This window comes from Clarias gariepinus, chromosome 13 (genome assembly GCF_024256425.1).
Source record: "Clarias gariepinus isolate MV-2021 ecotype Netherlands chromosome 13, CGAR_prim_01v2, whole genome shotgun sequence".
Classification (NCBI taxonomy): Eukaryota; Metazoa; Chordata; class Actinopteri; order Siluriformes; family Clariidae; genus Clarias; species Clarias gariepinus.
In genome coordinates, this window is record NC_071112.1 from 13,368,809 (window position 1) to 13,388,237 (window position 19,429).

At 35.7% G+C, this 19,429-nt stretch overlaps 1 protein-coding gene across 6 annotated transcripts in view; it reads right to left on the minus strand.

Moving 5' to 3' along the window:
• Positions 1 to 950: 950 nt before the first annotated feature.
• The window catches only part of LOC128535599 (1-phosphatidylinositol 4,5-bisphosphate phosphodiesterase beta-4), a 38,260-nt gene continuing 19,781 nt past the window's right edge, over positions 951 to 19,429 (minus strand). For 3 of the 6 annotated variants that reach the window (XM_053509607.1, XM_053509606.1, XM_053509604.1), the window contains exons 14-37: positions 19,237 to 19,316; positions 18,138 to 18,222; positions 17,961 to 18,051; positions 17,710 to 17,799; positions 17,360 to 17,457; positions 16,794 to 16,938; positions 15,915 to 15,999; positions 13,214 to 13,338; positions 11,076 to 11,127; positions 10,185 to 10,287; positions 9,627 to 9,791; positions 9,133 to 9,337; positions 8,846 to 8,934; positions 6,950 to 7,094; positions 5,324 to 5,385; positions 5,156 to 5,221; positions 4,875 to 4,990; positions 4,581 to 4,653; positions 4,297 to 4,472; positions 3,412 to 3,513; positions 2,387 to 2,444; positions 2,211 to 2,297; positions 2,053 to 2,089; positions 951 to 1,333 (exon numbers count right to left, since the gene is read on the minus strand). In XM_053509607.1, coding sequence (XP_053365582.1) covers positions 1,245 to 1,333; positions 2,053 to 2,089; positions 2,211 to 2,297; positions 2,387 to 2,444; positions 3,412 to 3,513; positions 4,297 to 4,472; positions 4,581 to 4,653; positions 4,875 to 4,990; positions 5,156 to 5,221; positions 5,324 to 5,385; positions 6,950 to 7,094; positions 8,846 to 8,934; positions 9,133 to 9,337; positions 9,627 to 9,791; positions 10,185 to 10,287; positions 11,076 to 11,127; positions 13,214 to 13,338; positions 15,915 to 15,999; positions 16,794 to 16,938; positions 17,360 to 17,457; positions 17,710 to 17,799; positions 17,961 to 18,051; positions 18,138 to 18,222; positions 19,237 to 19,316 — 2,424 coding nt within the window. In that variant the 3' untranslated portion in view covers positions 951 to 1,244. Of the gene's footprint in view, positions 1,334 to 2,052; positions 2,090 to 2,210; positions 2,298 to 2,386; positions 2,445 to 3,399; positions 3,514 to 4,296; positions 4,473 to 4,580; positions 4,654 to 4,874; positions 4,991 to 5,155; positions 5,222 to 5,323; positions 5,386 to 6,949; positions 7,095 to 8,845; positions 8,935 to 9,132; positions 9,338 to 9,626; positions 9,792 to 10,184; positions 10,288 to 11,075; positions 11,128 to 13,213; positions 13,339 to 15,914; positions 16,000 to 16,793; positions 16,939 to 17,359; positions 17,458 to 17,709; positions 17,800 to 17,960; positions 18,052 to 18,137; positions 18,223 to 19,236; positions 19,317 to 19,429 lie in introns of those variants that run through there. The other 3 variants (XM_053509605.1, XM_053509608.1, XM_053509609.1) reach the window with 3 other exon arrangements.

A 19,429-nucleotide genomic window follows, 5' to 3' on the forward strand; every position in this document is an offset into this window, starting at 1 on the left:
ACAGTTTTTGCAAAGATCAAATATTGTGTGAGGGAATATGGAGTGAATCATGTCTGGGCACCACAGTGCCCATATTTCCACACACAAAGGCTAATAAATACTGTAAACATGAATCTCTTTTCCCATGGCAAAATTTTTGCAGGATAGTTTCCAGACTTTTCCAGGATTAGAAACATATTTGCTGCATTAAACACAGTTAAACAAAGTTAAGCCTTCATTTTTTGTCTTTGTTTGTTTGTTTATTTTTAAGCTTTGAAGTTTTTATTGTGATTCTTCCCCACCAAAATCTATAATAGTGAGCAGCTCAGGTGTAAAGAATGTTTACTGACAACTGTACTGTATACTTCACCGTTAGTCTGAGGTACCCAGTGGTAAATGTATCTTTAAAATTTATTTTTTCGTCTTGGTATTCCTGAAGACATTTCCTCAAGGACTTTTAAAGACTGCAAGTGGTCTCATAAATATTCATAATCTCTGCAGTGCCCCCTCCCCTTCACACATTTTGGACTTATTTTCAGATGTGCACACTGAATCATTGTATTTAAACGATGAGACATTGACAGTGACATGTCTAACAATGGAAACCCACCAGAAATAAGATTGGAAAAACTGAATTCTTAAAGACTTAAAAAAAAAATCGTCTGTATTATTAAAGAAAAAAAAATGAAGTGCATATATTAGTGCGAGTGTCTGTTGAAAAACTGAGAATGCTTATTTTTAAAAAGAATAGTTCTTTTATAAAAATAACTTGAAGTTTGGAGTGATTGTACTGCATGTCACCGGAGCATTTCTATTTTCTTGTAAAAACCTTTTTATTTTTACTCATCAACTCTCCGCTGGGTTTAATATTTATATTCAAGAGATATTTTAATTGCATGCTAAACAATATTAAAATGAGAGGTTTCAGTAAAATACATGAATAAATAAATAAATAAATAAACTCCCCCACTGCCACAGTAATTTACCTTGAGAGCATTACGGATCACCAATAAAACCAAGAAATGAGCAGAAAAAAACATCTTTATAGAATACACAAATGTATAGTATAGTGGTACATAAATATATATAAATGCATTTTTATAATACAAATTTAGAAAATATTTTATATAAAATTACTGGTGTGGAAAGATAAATACAAAATGTTTTATTGGATGAAGTCCCACCTATAATCTGAATTATTTAAAAAAAATGTAAAAATTGTGCAGCTGTTCATGTGCGTATTTGTTCACAGGGCTGCTGCTGTCTCATGTGGTTATGGAGTTTAGGGCACCACTGGGACTTAGACCCTTTTCACCTCTGTGTTCTTCATCTGCATGAGCTGTGTCATTCTGGTCTAAGAAAGAGAACATCGTTGCAGCATTAGCACAAACAACAGATGTGCACATATCCCCATAAAGCTCTGCTTTTCTGCAATGACAAAATTCAGATGACAACATATTAATTTCCTAAACACTAGAAAGCAAACCAAACCTGGCTTTGTGATTTACATTAGTGACAGACTGCTAAGTGGAGTTCCTAAAGATTTAATTCTCCACAGGATTTTAATCAGGTGCAGCTAAATCTGTCGCTGAAATAATTCAAATGCTGTGAAAAACACTTCATTGCCAAATTGCTCCAAGCCAAAATCACTTTCTTTCAAAGAAAGGGTATTAAAAGATGCAAATGAATTTCCCAAGTTAGTCTTGGCAGTAACTTTAGGGTTGGCACAAGTATGTTATATACTGTACGATGCCTATATCTATGTATACATGAAACCAGCAGAATTCTTTTCTCCTTACTGATCTCCTTTCTGTCATGCACACTAAACAATATAATCCATGACAACTTTTACTGATTGATGATATGATTTTTGACACTTTCAATAATCACAACACTTATAGAAGAACAGTTTCCTCCCTTTGATCAGCTTGATTGGTTTAGCAGTCTGAGAGAGTGTGAGAGATGCAGTAAAAACTTCATAGGCATGATATATTGCACTTTTATAGAGAGAAATAAAAGAGTCATGAGCAAGGAGAGGTATTGTAAAATTGATTTGTGAATGTAAGCTTCTACCCTGGCACGGAGATGTTGAAAGGTGTGACTTCAAGAGCTAGGATGGAAAATAAAAACAAAGTGATAAAAACGATGAAAGCATTGTCGAACAGATTATAGGGTAAATTAGTCGAGAACAATCGGGTGATTTGGAATGATAAAAATAGAACCAACAATACCTCGGCGTTATATTTATCCAGCTGCTCCAGTTGTTCACGTTGAACTGTCTGGAGCTGGTCAAGCTCTTTGGACTGATTTACGGCAAGCTTTCAATCCACATGCAAACATTTAAAAGAATTAAAACTAAGCATTATATGGAGCTGTCGATTTCTTTTAAAAGAGTTACAGTATGTACCTTTTTTCTTTCTATGAGGAATCTTCTTGTGTTGTTACTGTTCAGTTCTCGGACTCTTCTGAAGACAAAAATGGTGTAAACAAAATGATGAAAAGAGCACAAAACAAACGAAAACAGTACACTAAATCTTAAAAGGAATTATATATATATATTTAACTCTTAAATTATATAAAGTCTTAAATTATAACTGACATGTATACAATCACATTACAAAAGGTTGTTCTAAATTTTCCTGTTCTGCACATGGCCTATGAAATATGTCACCTGGTATGCAAGCGCAGTGTAAGCAATCTGGGTCAAATTTCACAACCCATGTTCTGTGCAAAAAAATGCATTCTAAGGTTTAAATGGCCAGTTCCAGTTATCCATAAGGCTATTTCCGAGGAAAGAAGCAAGCTAAATTTGCTCTGTAACTTTGAAAGATACCAACTCGATTTAGCTCAAGTGGGACTGCGGAAGCTTCATGAGTCTCAGCTGAACTTTGGACACTAAACAGCTCAGCATTCACAGGAAATGTTATGCGGATAAATTTACATGATCTAAAGCTAACAAAAAAAACTGATTTAAAAAACATTTTCAAAGAAAATGTCTCATTGTTGATTTGTTTTCTGTTCAGAGAGGGTTATTTAACAGGTATAAAGTAAGACTTCAGTGTTACTTTGTAACTCTACATTTTCTGCCATGTGAGTAAAAAGAAAAAGTAAAAAAATAAAGTATGATAAGGAAATAAGTGCTTGAGACAAGTAATACGAGGACATCGTTTAGAACCCAGATGTCCCAAAAAACAACAAAAAATAAACATCATTATTATGAAAAAATAATACATTCTGTTACTGTTGTTTTTATTAATATAATTCTTTAAATATACAGGTAGAACACTTTAAAACATACTTACCAGGCTTAATCCATATCTGTTGCATATATGTATGTATTTATAATGCATATGTAATAAATCAGTGACCGGGTTTTGCACAACTCTGAATTCGGACATTCTGCTTGGACGTTCTCATTAACTGGACCATTACCGTTCTCTTTCAGCCTTGTTTTTGATGCTTTTGTCTTGACTAATGGCTTTACTGTTCTCCATTGATGACTTTGCTTGGTTAGCTCTCATTTCCTTACTCTGTCTAAAAAAAAAAAAAAAAAAAAAAAAAACACGCACACAAACAAGCAACAAATAGAGTCATTTGTTAGACCAGGAGTAATATCTGAAGAGAATAATACTAACTTGCTGTAGGACATCCAGATTCCATTAACATTCCATGCTGCGTTTTATGGATAATGTTTTCTACCCTGTCCCGTAATAAATGAGTCTGCCGTGATGGGGACGTGGTGTATATATAAAGACATAATATATAAAATTGGCAAGACAACTTAAGAAGATTCATTCAACATGACAAATCAGAGCTGTCATCTATTTCAGTGTTTAATATTTTTATATTTAATGAACTACCACCCTGGAGTAACCTCACAGAAGGCACTCTTGTTGCTTGGGGCGGGGGGAACCCAAAGTAAAGAGGTTGACTTGAGGGTATTATTTGGAACTGTAGGGAAGCACAAACTTTGCCATTGCCGAGTTTGAATAAATAAACTAACACAGGAATAAATTGCACATGAGGTACATGTGCAGTACTGCGGTATCTTAGCATTTTTAATTGACTGAGCAATGTTAAATATTCATCACTGCATTGATATTCAGCCCGCACAAGACACACAAGCAACCCTATAGTTGACAAATTTATTTCCAAACACCACATTCAAAAGGAAGCTATTTCCAGTCCTGGCCATGTGAGAGAGGCAGTTTCTAACACCCTTCTCAAATGTTTCATTTGCCACAGTGCCCTTAAAGTGATTCTTCATTTGAAGAAGGACGCACCATCAAAGTAAACGTATTTACATTAATGGCTCACCGCTCATGAAGATATGTGAGCTGCTGTGTCTGCTGTTCCTGTGTCATTAACATTAACTTTCGCAGTAGTTCACATTGCTGTAGCACATGCTGGTCACCGAGGTCCTGGTTCTCAGCGTTGTGGGTCTTCGCAATCTCAGCCAATTCCTCTGCTTGTGCAGCAAGCGTTTTCTTCACCTGTCGTAACAGGGCAGAACAGTACAGTAGCTCACTGAACACACTGTGTGCTGTGCTGTGCAAAGCACAAGCTGCTTTAGAGAGAAAGGAACAAACTGAATTTTGCACCTTTGTTTTGTGGTCTGTAATAATGGTCTTTATTTTTTTCTCTATTTCCCCTCTGGTTTCCAAGTTGCATTCACTGAGGAAGCATAAAAAATGAAAAAGACCTCAATTTTGTTTTGCGAACAAACCAATATTAAAAATGCATTCTGTATTGCCCCATTATGCATGTTTTTACTTTTTAAGCTCTTGAGGCCATGTTTTAATAATCAAATAGGTTTGGTATCATCATGTCTCACAGGCGTTATGCATCTAGGACAGAAGGTCCTATGCAGGATGATGCTGTTTGTGTCTACCTACCTGACCTTCTTGCCACTTTTTTCAAATTGTTTTTCCAAGGCCCGCTTTTCTTTTTCGTGTTGTGTGGCCATTTTGTCCACCTGAGTGCAGTGAGATCTCTGCAATGCAGTGTATGCCTAAGACAAGAAGAAACATCACTGTTAAACATTCAAGTCTTTTTATATCCCAGCTCATGTTTCTGATGCCACATATAATTAGGCATCTATTTCAAAAACAAGCTCAATGTGACCATACTATACCCACAATTCAATTGCCACAAAGTAAAAATCACTTTAAATCACCTCTGCATGCTTTTTCTTCAATGCATCGACTTCCTTCAGCTGCTTTTTTACTAGTTTTATATACGCCTGGAATTAAAGAAAAAGAAGATAAATAAACAAAAAAAATAAAATAAAAATTGAATAACAAATGCAGACACCCCCACTAGCAAAAAATAAATTTTTTCCTACCTTCATTTCTTTCAGGTCATCGATGGTAACTTCAGGCATGTTTAAAGGTGTAGGACTCACTGCTAACACACAAGAAAAATGTAAAGCAAAACTGTATGAAAAAAAATACATTCAAGGCGTCTGCTGATACTGTACATTATATTTTCTGCATTGATTATTTGATACTGCTTTAAATGTAATCCATGTGCTATTGAAATTTTTAAATAGTAAAGAATTGGATTAAACAGTATTTAATGAGTTTTAATGCCATACAAAGAAAGCTTATCTCATATCAAAATAATTTTCACATAAGAAAATATACTGCCTAGCCAAAAAAAAAAAAAAAAAGCACACTGTAGGATTTAATTTATAGAATATGACCATGCCATCAGGGTAGAAAAACTCTACTGATATAATAACCTGGTCATTTAGTACATTCAGGTTATCAGCTTAATTAGCTGTACTGCCAAATAAACTGACGACAAAGAAACTCCAGATCATAACACCTCCTCTTGAGGCTTGTATAGTGGCCACTATGCATGATGTGTGCATGGCTTCAGGTTTTAATAATGTTTTGATCGTTCCCAATCCAACTTACAGTAAGTAACTGCAACTTGCAAATCTTCTTAGCAGTTTCTTGATGCAGGCCAATATTTTTACAGTTTTAAAGCTTGTGGATGCAAGCTGAAATGCTGGCCTCGTTTTTACACGCATCCCTGACCTTGAGTTGGTGACCTGGATTATTCTTTGGATCGGTACTGTCATGTCAAACTTCCACAAAACATTAAATTCTATCAATCTGCCCTTCAATCTTAAATTAGACAGAGGTCAGGGATTGTGCTAGAGAAAAAAAATGTAGAAGGGAACAAAGGCAAAAATACTGTATAAGAATTTAAAAAAGGAATGACAGCGCGAGTGTGTTAAAGTGGAAAGAATGCGATGATAGAGGCAGAACAAGAGTGAGAGACAATACAATTCTGATTTTTTTTCACATTAATGCATACTGTACACACCAGTCACTTTAATAGGAACACCTGTACCTACTCCCCTGTTGATTAATGCATTTATCCAATCTTCTAAACATGTTACAACAGCACAAAACATACAATTTATATACACATGAATAGCTTAAGACTGCAAAAAGACCTGATAATGTTTTCCTGAATTTCCATCTGCCCAGTTTATGTAAGTCTACATGTTATCTGCTGTCAGGAGTTAAACTCAACGTTGTCTTCAGCCTTTGTAGCTCATCTGCCTCAAAACGGATTGCACATAGCTGTGAAGAGTCATTTTCTTGGTCCTCTCAACAACAAGCCGTTTTCACCCACATAACTGCAGCTCACTGATGTTTATCTAAATCACATTTTGCCCCATTCTAAAGCTTTATGCGAGCATTACAGTAGTTGAAGCAGTTGACCGGTATCTGCATAATTTTAAGTGGTGCACTGCTGCCAGATGATTGGCTAATAACATAAATACATGAAGTATCAAATGAACAGGTGTTCCTAATCAACTTAATTAAGAATTGATACAATTCATAATTGTTTATGCATAAATGTTTAAAATTGATCAAACATTACCCCTATAGACACCCTTTTCACCATACAATAAAACACATAAATAATAGCTGAAATGTATAAAATCTACCCTTGTTTGAGGAAACACTCAAGTTTTGTCCTGATGATGTAAAGTGTTGCTCAGAAATTTTCTGAGGTGACGCAGACTTAAAATGATTTGTCTTTCCTTTCTTACTCCTCTTCGGGCTGTCATTTGGCACCTCAGCTATCTCCCACTGCACACACAACCACAGGAATCCATCTCATGAATGATTACATTTATAGCAAAGACAGTTTTTAATCTCTATAACTAGATCATAACTTTGTTGAAAAGTATTTCTTCATTATAACTCAGTGACAGAGTTTTTGCATGCCAACTACTGCATATAAAACAGACCAATGACTATGAGGTTGCAATGCAAAATGCATCAGCTTTAATTGTAGAATATTTACATTGTAAAAAAAACAACAAAAAAAACAACTTACATGTATTGAGAATAATACAGGATCCCTGGTTGTTTTATTTACAGTATTAGTCATTCAGAGGATCATGCAAAAGAAATTAATATGATGACACAACTGCATAATAATTGCCATTGATTAAGGAATGTCTGATTCATGCTCATAATGACCCACTTTATCATCATTGTGTCTCCTGCTGTGCTCACAATAGCAAATCCACAGGTAAACACAACAAACACATTGTGCAGATTTAAAAGAACTTTTAAAAACCTTTAACCTAGACAGGGTCACGGTGGCCCTGGGGCTTATTACAGGAACACTTAGCATACAGCGGGAAGCACCTTTAGTAGAAAACCAGTGTATTGTATCATATACAGTACCACTCACTCATTCATTCATACTATACTATATTTAAAAGTAATTTAGCATATCCAATCCAAACAATGGAATGTTTTAAAGATTTGGAAAAAAAAAATAGAAACCTACACTAGGTGAGAATTTGTAATTAATAGAGAAAGAAATCAACACTAATTAATATGGACATTGGAAGAAATATAAGGTTACGACTCTGTGGAGCTTCTGTGACTCAGTGCCACTTACAATGGGGGTTAAATGTATGGTAGACACTATACAATCCATCAATTTAACATCATAAACTAAATGTATGTTTTTTTTTCAAGTCATTTTCTCAAGTAGCAAGTGATGCTTAGGTTTAAAGATGTCATTAAATACTACAATATATATCAGGAGTTCACAAAAATTTATGTTTTAATCTCAATTTATTATGGGAAAAGGAATCAAGACAATTCTATAGTGTATGGATTTCACTGACTACTCTTAACTGGAACATCCAAAGAAAGAGAAAGAAAGAATGACAATCCAGAGAATGTGTATACATTACCAAAACTAATCTGTTGCCATACTGTTTACTGGTAGTCAGGCTATTGACTGTAGTGTGCACAGTAGATTTTCCGAATAATGGTGATGTACTGTTACTCCTACTGTACGTGCATCAGCCAATATTGAAGTTATTACAATCATATGACAGCTACTTATGGTTTTCATTAAAATCCAATGTGATAGAGTACTGAGGCATTATAAGAAATAATGTGCCGTTTTATAATCGAGTGCAGTGATCATTGTTTAATTATTTAGATCTGTGCAATGTGTACTGTCAGATAAATAAATAATTTCTTTAGGATTTTTTTTCCTTCTTGGTAGATAAGTACTAACCACATCAAACTCCAAAACTAAACATTGGTTATTAATTTCTCTTTCTTTATTCTGACAATAACTGCCTTTATATTATAAAACAATTACATTATTCTTATTTTCTTGTGCAACAATGTTTAATTCATGTTTTCTTTTACGTTTAAAAAGGCTTGCACAATGCATTAATATTGCACATAAAATGTAAACAATCATAATATAGGGTTTAATATAAAAAAAAAATGCACCAAACATTGAGAGGAATAATTAATAAGCATGGATGAAGTCTGGATGCAGTATTTATGGACATGCTTACCGTCTCAATGCCCATGGCTCTCATTTGGTCTGTTCTCTTTTCACAAATGGATAAGAATTTTTTCGGGTCAGACAAAGCATCCACGATGGCTGAAAAAACAAAAGATGTGAATGTGTAAAATTATTATTGTATAAAATGTATTAAAAAAATACTCTTAAAATTGACAAATATTATTAAGGCTAATTAAAGACATATGCTTTATATTGGTAGTGTCAAACATTAGCAACAAGAAGACCTGTTGCAGGGTGAATCTGTTTTCTGAATATATAAGATGAAGATCAAGATACCTCCAAATCCATCAGGTACATATGTTTTGAGGATGATGTTGCAAAAGATGGTGGGTAAGGAGAGGGGATTGTTGCCCTCATTTCGTAGGGAGATGTGTCTGTAGCCAGCCTGCAGACCGTCCAAGGGGAGAATCCTCTGACCAATCAGCTTATTGTTGTCATCATACACTGCTATTCTGAGCACCGCAAGGTCTGGAAGGATTACCTTTGGGTTGACGGAAAGTGCATGTGTGTGCGCACACATGAGGAATTTCAGTGATAAGCAAAAATTTGACGTGCAGTGGAGCAGAGATACGAGGACAGCGAGGCAAAGTGGCATACTAACACACACAACTGCTTTTCTGACTGCTGTCTTGAAGCATTCTGTAGATTAGGGTTAATGATATCATAAAGATTCTAAATAAAACAATCTCAGCCCGAGACTACAGTATGTGAATAAGAGATGGCCCAAAAACATCAGCATTATCAAGCAATAAAGCCATATCAGATATTACCTTTCTAAAAACAAATGGTTCCTCATTGTATACAGGGTTCAGGCCATTGTTCATCACCATTCGAGTACGAAACTCCTTCCGAATGGTATCAGTGGGCAGGCCATACATATCCACCTCCACATATGTGCCGATCTTCTTGTCAGATAAAAACTGTCCTGAAATTACCTACATCAACACACAACTGGAATTGTTCTTCAGCCATTTGATGAACATTGAGCTAGTTAAGGCTTTACACTTAGAGATCGAAAATGGTACTTATAAATTAAGCTAAAAGAACATGACACTTGGATGCGAAATCAGAAGATTACAGGTACTTTCATGTCTTTCCTCTAAACTTTGACTCTTTTATGTCGTTCCTCTAAAATTTGACACTTTGTATGCTTTTTTTCCCCAAACTCTGTCATCATCACACCCTAAGCAATTCAGCTCAAGTATTTCAAGATGTTCTTGTCATGCCTAGTTAAAACTTTTTTTTTCCAGCAACTTGTTTGAAGTGTTTTTAATCCGCCCCTGAATAAGCACATTTTTAAAACTATTCTATTTTTAAATAATATGAACCTGGACACTGCAAGTGGCTGCAATCACTCCATCCACAGGGGTCTCTGAGAAAGGGTCAAATGTGCGGTCTGGTCGACGCATGAAATCTGGCTTCAGCAAATAACTGCAAGGACAAAACATTAAGCAAACTGTCAAAGCTAGTTTATTTCCATTATAGTCCAACTGTACCGTTACCTCCAGTCCCTTAAAGCAATGACCCATTTAATTAATCCACCCTTGTCTCATATTCAATATATAGCACTTACAGATGTGTAACACGTACAGACATTATAACACTCCGTCGTGGGACACTGAAACTTACTGTAATTTTTTCATTTTTTTATTTTAAGATTATAAAAAAAGCTATGTTTGAGTATGTTGTTTGAATAAATGTGCTTTTATTGAGTCAGTGTGTAATCTACATAAGTAAAATGCATACCATACATATACATACAATCATATCATATATTTTTTAATGGTGTGGTTAAAAGTATTCCTTTCCCTCACACCTACAGTACAGTCATTCATTGTACAAATGCCTTACCAAAAGAGTGAAAGCTACTTTATATAACAATAAAAGGGTACAAAATATATAATGGGATGTCTAGTAAGCACATTTGGAGAACATACTGTATAAAGATACAATGCATGTTTTTTATGGTTGCATTGCATTTGAAGGTACAACAGGCATTATTAAACACACATTAATAATAGTCAGACCCAAAATGGGAAAGGAAATCGCTTTTTACAGGGACAGTTGTAATTAATTTTTTTGTATGCAGAGCAACTACAAGTAAAAATAAAAATATTGTGGGTCATTGAATATATAGAGAGCAAATCAAAAGTTACAGTACTGTACAGTACATGACCTCCCAAACAATAAATGTTAACAGGAGTTTAACGTTCACGTACCCGTATGACCCATTGTACTCAAACTTTCCTTGGTTCAACTGCATTGCCAAATCTAAAAAAGGCAAAAAGAGAATAAAAAGAAGAAAAACTTTATTTGTCAAACAGTATAATACAGTAAAATAATGTTCTTTTTATATCTCACCTTATTTTAAAGCTGTGTTACAGTAAATAAACATTCTACCAGATTTAAAAAGTTTAATAAGATATGTTTTCAGAATATATGTATGTATGTATGTATGTTTGTATATATATGTTTATATACACTCACCTAAAGAATTATTAGGAACACCATACTAATACGGTGTTTGACCCCCTTTCGCCTTTAGAACTGCCTAAATTCTATGTAACATTGATTCAACAAGGTGCTGAAAGCATTCTTTAGAAATGTTGGCCCATATTAATAGGATAACATCCTGCAGTTGATGGAGATTTGTGGGATGCACATCCAGGGCATGAAGCTCCTGTTCCACCACATCCCAAAGATGCTCTATTGGGTTGAGATTTGGTGACTGTGGGGGTCATTTTTGTACAGTGAACTCATTGTCATGTTCAAAAAAACAATTTGAAATGATTTGAGCCTTTCAGCAGCCTGCACAATGGTAACAAGGCATGATGGATCCATGTTCTCATTCTGTTTATGACAAATTCTGACTCTACCATTTGAATGTCTCAACAGAAATCGAGACTCATTAAACCAGGCACCATTTTTCCTGTCTTTAACTGTCCAATTTTGGTGAGCTCGTGCAAATTGTAGCCTCTTTTTCCTATTTGTAGTGGAGATAAGTGGTACCCAGTGGGGTCTTCTGCTGTTGTAGCCCATCCGCCTCAAGGTTGTGCGTGTTGTGGCTTTACAAATGCTTTGCTGCATACCTCGGTTGTAACGAGTGGTTATTTCAGTCAAAGTTGCTCTTCTATCAGCTTGAATCAGTCGGCTCATTCTCCACTGACCTCTAGCATCAACACGGCATTTTCGCCCACAGGACTGCTGCATACTGGATGTTTTTCTCTTTTCACACCATTCTTTGTAAACCCTTGAAATGGTTGTGCGTGAAAATCCCAGTAACTGAGCAGATTGGGAAATACTTAGACCGGCCCATCTGGCACCAACAACCATGCCACGCTCAAAATTGCTTAAATCACCTTTCTTTCCCATTCTGACATTCAGTTTGGAGTTCACGAGATTGTCTTGACCAGGGCCACACCCCTAAATGCGTTGAAGCAACTGCCATGTGATTGGTTGATTAGATGATTGAACAGGTGTTCCTAATAATCCTTTAGGTGAGTGTGTGTGTAAATATATATATATATATATACTATTTTGCATAATTTCCTTTTGATAGTGTAAAGCTGCTTAGCGACAATGGCAATTGTTAAAAGTGCTTTACAAATGAAATTGAATTAAATATAATTGGGCATAGGACACTGCCTTCATGGAACCGGCTCCCGTTAACTCAACAGTTTCACAATCTGGTTTAACTCAGACTGTGACATTTCCAGTGATTTCCCCAAACCGATTAATTTCTGACACTCAAACAAAGTCTGGCATACTAGGTCTCAGAAGGCCACAGTAGTACAAACAGGTTTCTGATTACTGAGCACATTCATCTGGGCTTCACCTATGCGTTGGGCTTCTGAAGAAACTCAGAAATGTGACCACTCCAGATGTCTTGGAATGACATAAAGGTTTCTAGAGAGGGTGCTTGTGAATATTCAAAAGGATGGCTTCTCCACAAACCCCTGTGTCACTGACTGGCGATGTGTGGCAGCCCAATCGCACTTTCAGAATAACTTTTAAATGAAAACTAAAATAGTTCACAGCTCATATGACCAAAATAATATTTACAATATTCACTGGATGCTAGAGGTTTTGATAATTAAATAGAATGTTTCATATAATTTATGAATGAAGCCTAGGTATCCTCAAAATTAAATTGCTGAGGGGGAAATAAACCCGTCATCCACTTTGCCACTAGTTCTACATATAGAACCTTGTTGTACAATCACAAGCCTAAGGCGCTACAGCAGTTAGTCCCATCTTTAGCATGCTGTGGATTATAATGAAAGTAATTTTACATCTCTAACTGTATGTGTACATAAGGGGTTTGTTACAGCAAGTGACATGGTGCCATTTGCTTTACCAGGGGTCTGAAAGTTCAGCGCTACCATCTGGCAGCCTGCATTCCAGAATATCTGAGGCATATAATTACTAGAGTCCACTCTGCCTCCTTTGGGGTATATCCGACTCATCTGGCGCTTGTTGTAGCTGGGCATCTAAGTCAGGGAAAAACATGAAGGTTTTGAAAAATACAAGTTGAATCTATGGATTGTTTGTAGATCAAAACACTTTGAAAAAAAGTTAACGCCACGAGGCATATTCAATAAAGGCTTTTGTTTTTATGTGCCTCAAGCATCCTTGCTTTAAATCCATATTTTTAACCAAAATAGAAAGAAAGATGCTGAACTTCTTCGGTGATGCTTCCCCAATTGAGACAGTTTTTCTTTTGTTCGAATTTCTCACACGTTTCAGAGAATAATGTGCAGTTATTCATTTATACCAAACATTTATCTATTGCAATGCCCAAATAAAAATCTAATTCATTGTTTCTTTCATTTCCTCTTCAATGATTTTAAAGGCTTCAGACAGACAAACAACGCTTGAAGTAAATGAGTTGTCTCATTTATATAACAAGTGAGCACTTACTGTAGTATACAGTGAACACTCTTGCCTCTTGGCAATATAATAATATATTTCAAGGCACTAGCTAAATATGTAAACAGTCAAATGTGTAGATTTAAATTGAACCCAAAGGAATATTTTTTTCACAGTACGCTAAACTTGATGCAGCCATTCATACAGTATTCATCAATATCAAAAAATCATTTACTGAAGGTTTAATTTGTTTTTAGTTAAATAACCATTTCATATAAGGACATGAGAACTCCCTTGAGTTTCCATCATCTCCAAAGTGAACTTGAGTTTTAAACAAAACCAAACTGTCTTTTAAGAATCGGAACAGATCCCCGAACACGCCAAACTTCAAGCCGACCAACGAAGTACTGAGACACAAAAAAACAGACCTTGCTGTATCCTTTGTGACAGAAATGACATGGAGAAAGTCACACAATAGATACCTCCAAACAGATGGACTAAAATCTAAGCAGTCCAGCATCTGAAAAGGGTTTCCTGGATGCTCACAGGAGTATAGGAAGAGTTGGCAGGAACCAGCAAGCATTGCTAAGCCATTGCAGATGTGTGCCAACTAAATAACCTTCACAGTTCTATGGGAGACAAATAACTCTCATAGACGATGGCCTCAAACCAGCCCTCCCCCTTCCCCCCAAAAAGACAGGTGACAATTATGCCAATGGATCTTAAAGGGTCATCAATCAACCAATGGTGCATGCAAAAGATAATCCCATGTTCTTGAGGTTGCGACCCATGCCCCACTACTTCTTTTTTATCCAGGCTTGGGACCTTATACAACCCCAGTGCCTGGGTATGATGCATTAGGAAGGAACTAAACCTAATCCTACCATGAGGCATGCGAATACTTTACCACTGATTATACAAATGCCAAGGTGCATGCAAAACGTATACTTACTTTCAAAACAAGTTTTAAAGAATTTCATTATCTGTTAGAATACAACTTTTTAGTAAAGATAGATGTGAGTCTTCTAAGAAAGACTGTGTTGCCTGCCCACTGAGCATGCTACATTTTTCATGTTTGTGTATGTATGTATGTATGTATGTATGTGTATATATATATATATATATATATATATATATATATATATATATATATATATATATATATATATATATACATACATACACCAAAATTGAGCTCTTTGTTATCAACTTGACTTACTGTTTCCGGAGAAAGAAAAATGCCGACTGACACTAAGAACACCACAGTCCCTACAGTCAAGCACAGAGGTGGAAACATTATGCTTTGGGGCTGTTTCTCTGCTAAAGATACAGATTGACTTTGCTGCACTGAGAGGCCAATGGATGAGGCCATGTGTTGTAAAATTTTGAATGAGAACGTCCTGAAGATGGGTTGTGGATGGGTCTTTCAGCATGAAAATGACCCCAAACATACTGCCAAGGCAACTAAGGTCATGGAGTGGTCTAGCCAGTCTTCAGACCTTAATCCAATAGAAAATTCACGGAGAGAGCTGTAACTTCGAGTTGCCAAGCAACAGGCAAGAAACCTTAAACATTTAGAGAAAATCTGTAAAGAATAGTGGATCAAAATGCATCCCAAGATGTGTGCAAATCTGGTAAACAACTACAAGAAACCTCCTCCCACTGTGCTATCCAGCAAGGGTTTTTCTAAGGGCAATTTGCTTGGAGTTTGTGTGTTCTCCCTGCGCTCGGTGGGTTTCCTTCAGGTACTCCGGAGTAGGCTGATTGGCATTGTGTGCTTGTGTGCCCTGTGATGGACTGGCCCCCTGTCCAGCGTGTACCCCCCTAGTGCCCCGAGTCCCCTGGGATAGCCTTCAGGCCTCCTGCAACCGTATACGGAATAAGTGCTATGGAGAATGCATGGGAAGGAAAAGGCAATTCCTAACAAGCAAATGTATTACGTCGAGACTTCTTAAGAACGTTTATGAAATGTCCTATAAGCTTTGTCATGCTAAGCAGAATAGAGTTCTGAAATAAATAAGCACATATCCAGCTGACCATTGGTTATCCAACTCTAATGTTGTGGGGATTGTCTATTTTAGTTTAAAAGTGTTCGTTAAAGGGGTTTTCATTATGCACTTGAAACTACAATTTCCACAAGATGTTTCTCAATGACCATCATTAGAGGACAAGCTGCTGGAAAAGGATACTTGACAAATTCAATAGCATTGGTCCGTAAGTATCCCAATCCTACTGACTCGTTGAAGGAAGACATGTTGTAGTGGATGTTTTTCTCTGCAGGAAAAGATAAGAAAACACAGCTTATACTGTAGCTTCAGGGTAAACTATTAATAGTCATCCAAGTGTTATAGAAATACAGCTTCATTCTTAACATTATTTTTGACAGACACATTTGGCACCTTTTTCACTAGTTTTATAAGACAGCTTTAATCAGGAGTTTTTTTTTTAAGCTGAAAATGAGCAATTAGCTGTTCTTCTAAGCACTTAATGAAAATATGTTTGCTTATTTCATTATAAGCAAAACTACTAAAAGCAATAAGCTGTTTAAAGCCAAAAGGCGTGATATAGAAGTAGCAAATATGTGGTAAGGTTTCTCAGGTCTCAAAAAATAAAAACTGAACTTTTTGTCCTAGGCATTAAGTGCTACTATTGGCGGAAAACCAAGACTATTTATCACCCATTTAAGACTACATTCTCTGCTGTGGGTTGATTGGCTTATTGATGGAGCCAAATACTTAAGAAAAGCCAGGACCTTAGAAACAAACTGTTCCCGTTTGCAAGCAACTTGAGACTGGGTGAGATGCTCCCCTTTTATCAGGAAAATAACAATAGTCATACTGGCGAAACTCTACTATAACGGTTTAGAACCAGCCTCAAAAGTTTTCAGGCCAAAAATATTTGAATCCAGATGTGCAAACTGACCACAAAGCTGGTAGTATGTTGCATATTTAAGTGTTAGAAATATTAGGCAATTTTAGGCTGCAAAACAACAAATTGTTGACGTATGCTACAATATATGTACAGATCATATTGCAAAAGTTCTAACTTAATAAGAATACAAAACTTGCCTTCAGCTTCCTCAAAACCCAGGAATTTGACAGCCTGAGCATAGTTTACTATATTGGACAGGTAGGGGTGAATATTAGTGGTTGCTGCAACGTATGTGTAAGACTGGATCAAAGCTTGCTCATCTGCCACATTTGTTTCACCAGCCTGCATGAGAGAATAAAGTTCAGATTTAGCAGTACAACGCATAAATGAATTTAATGGCAAAAATGAAACAAAAGCATATTGATCTTTGACACAACAAAGGAGACAAAGTACATTTGAACTTCAGTGCATATCAAACGCTGTAAATGTTGATATTTCAATAGAAAGTCTTGAAAGCACAGGGAGAAGAAGGAGACAAGATCTTATTTGAGTGTCACCAGTTTGTTAGCATCAACTGAAGATCTTGAGAAACTGACAATTAAAAAATATTACAGCCAAACAATGGCAATGTTCGAGTACAGATTCTGAATTATAGTCTGTAATGTTTATTATTTTTAAATATCATTTGCATTTAAAAAAAAAATCTGAAGTTCACTCTATTTTAGTCACACATTGGAGAAAGAAAAAAAAAATCCAGGATAACCTTTTTTGCCGCAAGCATATTTCCTTCACTATTATTCGTCTGGCTAATGACGAGGTTTCCACATATCCGTTCTGGGTGAGCCTCATCCACGGGCTCCGCTACACACATAGAAAGTTAACAAAAACATTTTCTCTAGTAAATGAAGCCATCAAGTCCTAGCATTCATTAGCACTATGCAGGAGGTTTCTTCATCCTCGAAAGAGACGACATACTTAATTTCAACATGCCATTATATTTCCATGCATTTAGCTAATGGTATTATAGCATCTAATGTAGAAATAGTGTAGTGTACATTATAATAAAAGTATGTGCTGTGCATTTAAACAGCTGGAGAACCAGCACTTTCCCACCAGAGCCAGGATCTTCCTCATTCTCATCCTCCGACATTATTGTATTCGTCTCTCCAGCTTCCATATGCTTCCTGAAGTGATCCAGTTGCTCTACCAACAAAAAAGAAAAAGAGTTTAGTCATTAAAAATATATAGATAGCTACAATGAGTGTATATTAATGCATAATTGCTTATGATCTACTAAATTATTTAGTGCATTAACAAGTTTTCAACAACAAATATATAATATACATATACATATACACTCTTACTCTTTTCAACTTCAGGTTTAAGTCTTCTGTTTTTTATGAGGATTTTTCCTTTAAGAGCATTTGGTGAAGGCAAAGGCTGTCCAGGCACCATCTAAAACAGCAACAAAAAAAATTAATTTCTTCTAAAGAAGGCCATTAAACATTATTACAAATCATTAATCTTTATTAAACACATACTGGGAAGTCTTCTAAAGGTTGCTTGAGAAGTATATCTCCAAATATGTCTTCACAGTATCGGGCCAGCTTATACTGTTGATGCCTCCTATAAAACATGAATGCAAAAAAGACAGTATAAATCGAAGAACCTAAACTAATGTTCAGAAAGATTTTAGACATGAATGGGGATATGTTGAGATATATCTGTACCTAAACGTAAATAAACTGAGATAAAAACACTCTAATAAGAGCACCTGCAACCATGCTTATTCATGCAATCACCTAATCAGCCAATTATAGAGCTGGAGCACAATGCAAAAAACACCAACAACAAAAGAAAATGTAAATGCAGGTCAGGAGCTTCCATTAATAAACGAGGAGAAATGCGATCCCTGTGTGATTTTAACCCTAGTCTGTTTGTTGGGGGCAGACATCCTGGTTTGAGTATTTCAGAAACTGCTGATCTCCTGGGATTTTATCACATAACAATCTTTACAGTTTACACAGCAGGATGCCGCTCAAAAAAATCATAAATAAAAAATCCAGTAAGAAGGAATTCTGAGGGTATATATATATATATATATATATATATATATATTTATATATATATATATATATATATATATATATATATACACACCTAGTGTTCAGAGCTAAAGAAAGACGGCAACAACTCAAATAACTACTCTTTACAAGTATAGTGATCAGCATCCAAGAACATGTTGAACCTTGTTACTGTACAGATAGGCCACAACTACTGAAGTTAAAATTAGGTTCCACTTGTGTCAGCCAAGAAGAGGAATCTGAGGTTACAGTGGGAGTACAAGATCACCTAAAACTGAACCTTTTTAATCAACACACCAACTCTGCCCACACATCACCAACTTTTTTTCTCATTATGATGTTTAATGTGAACATTAAACTAAAACTCTTAAGCTGTACATGCATCATTTTATACATCGCACTGTTGCCCCATGATTGGCTGATTAAATAATTGCATGAATGAACAGATTTGCTCAAATGCTTAACCAAAATATGTAATACATTAAATGATTAATTTACCAATATATTTTAAATAAAATTACTTTTGCCACTTGTTTTAAGCACAAGACATACATACGAGCAATGGTTCTCAAATGAAAGAATCACAGGGTATTCAGAAGTCACAAATGCAGTTTCTTTGATGGCTTGAATAACCTCCTGGAAAATGCAGTGTATATGTTTTCAATTAGACTGTAGTTCCATCATTCACATAATCTTTAGTCCTTAAAAAAGGCATGACAAGCAGTCAAGCAATTTACTAAACTATAAAA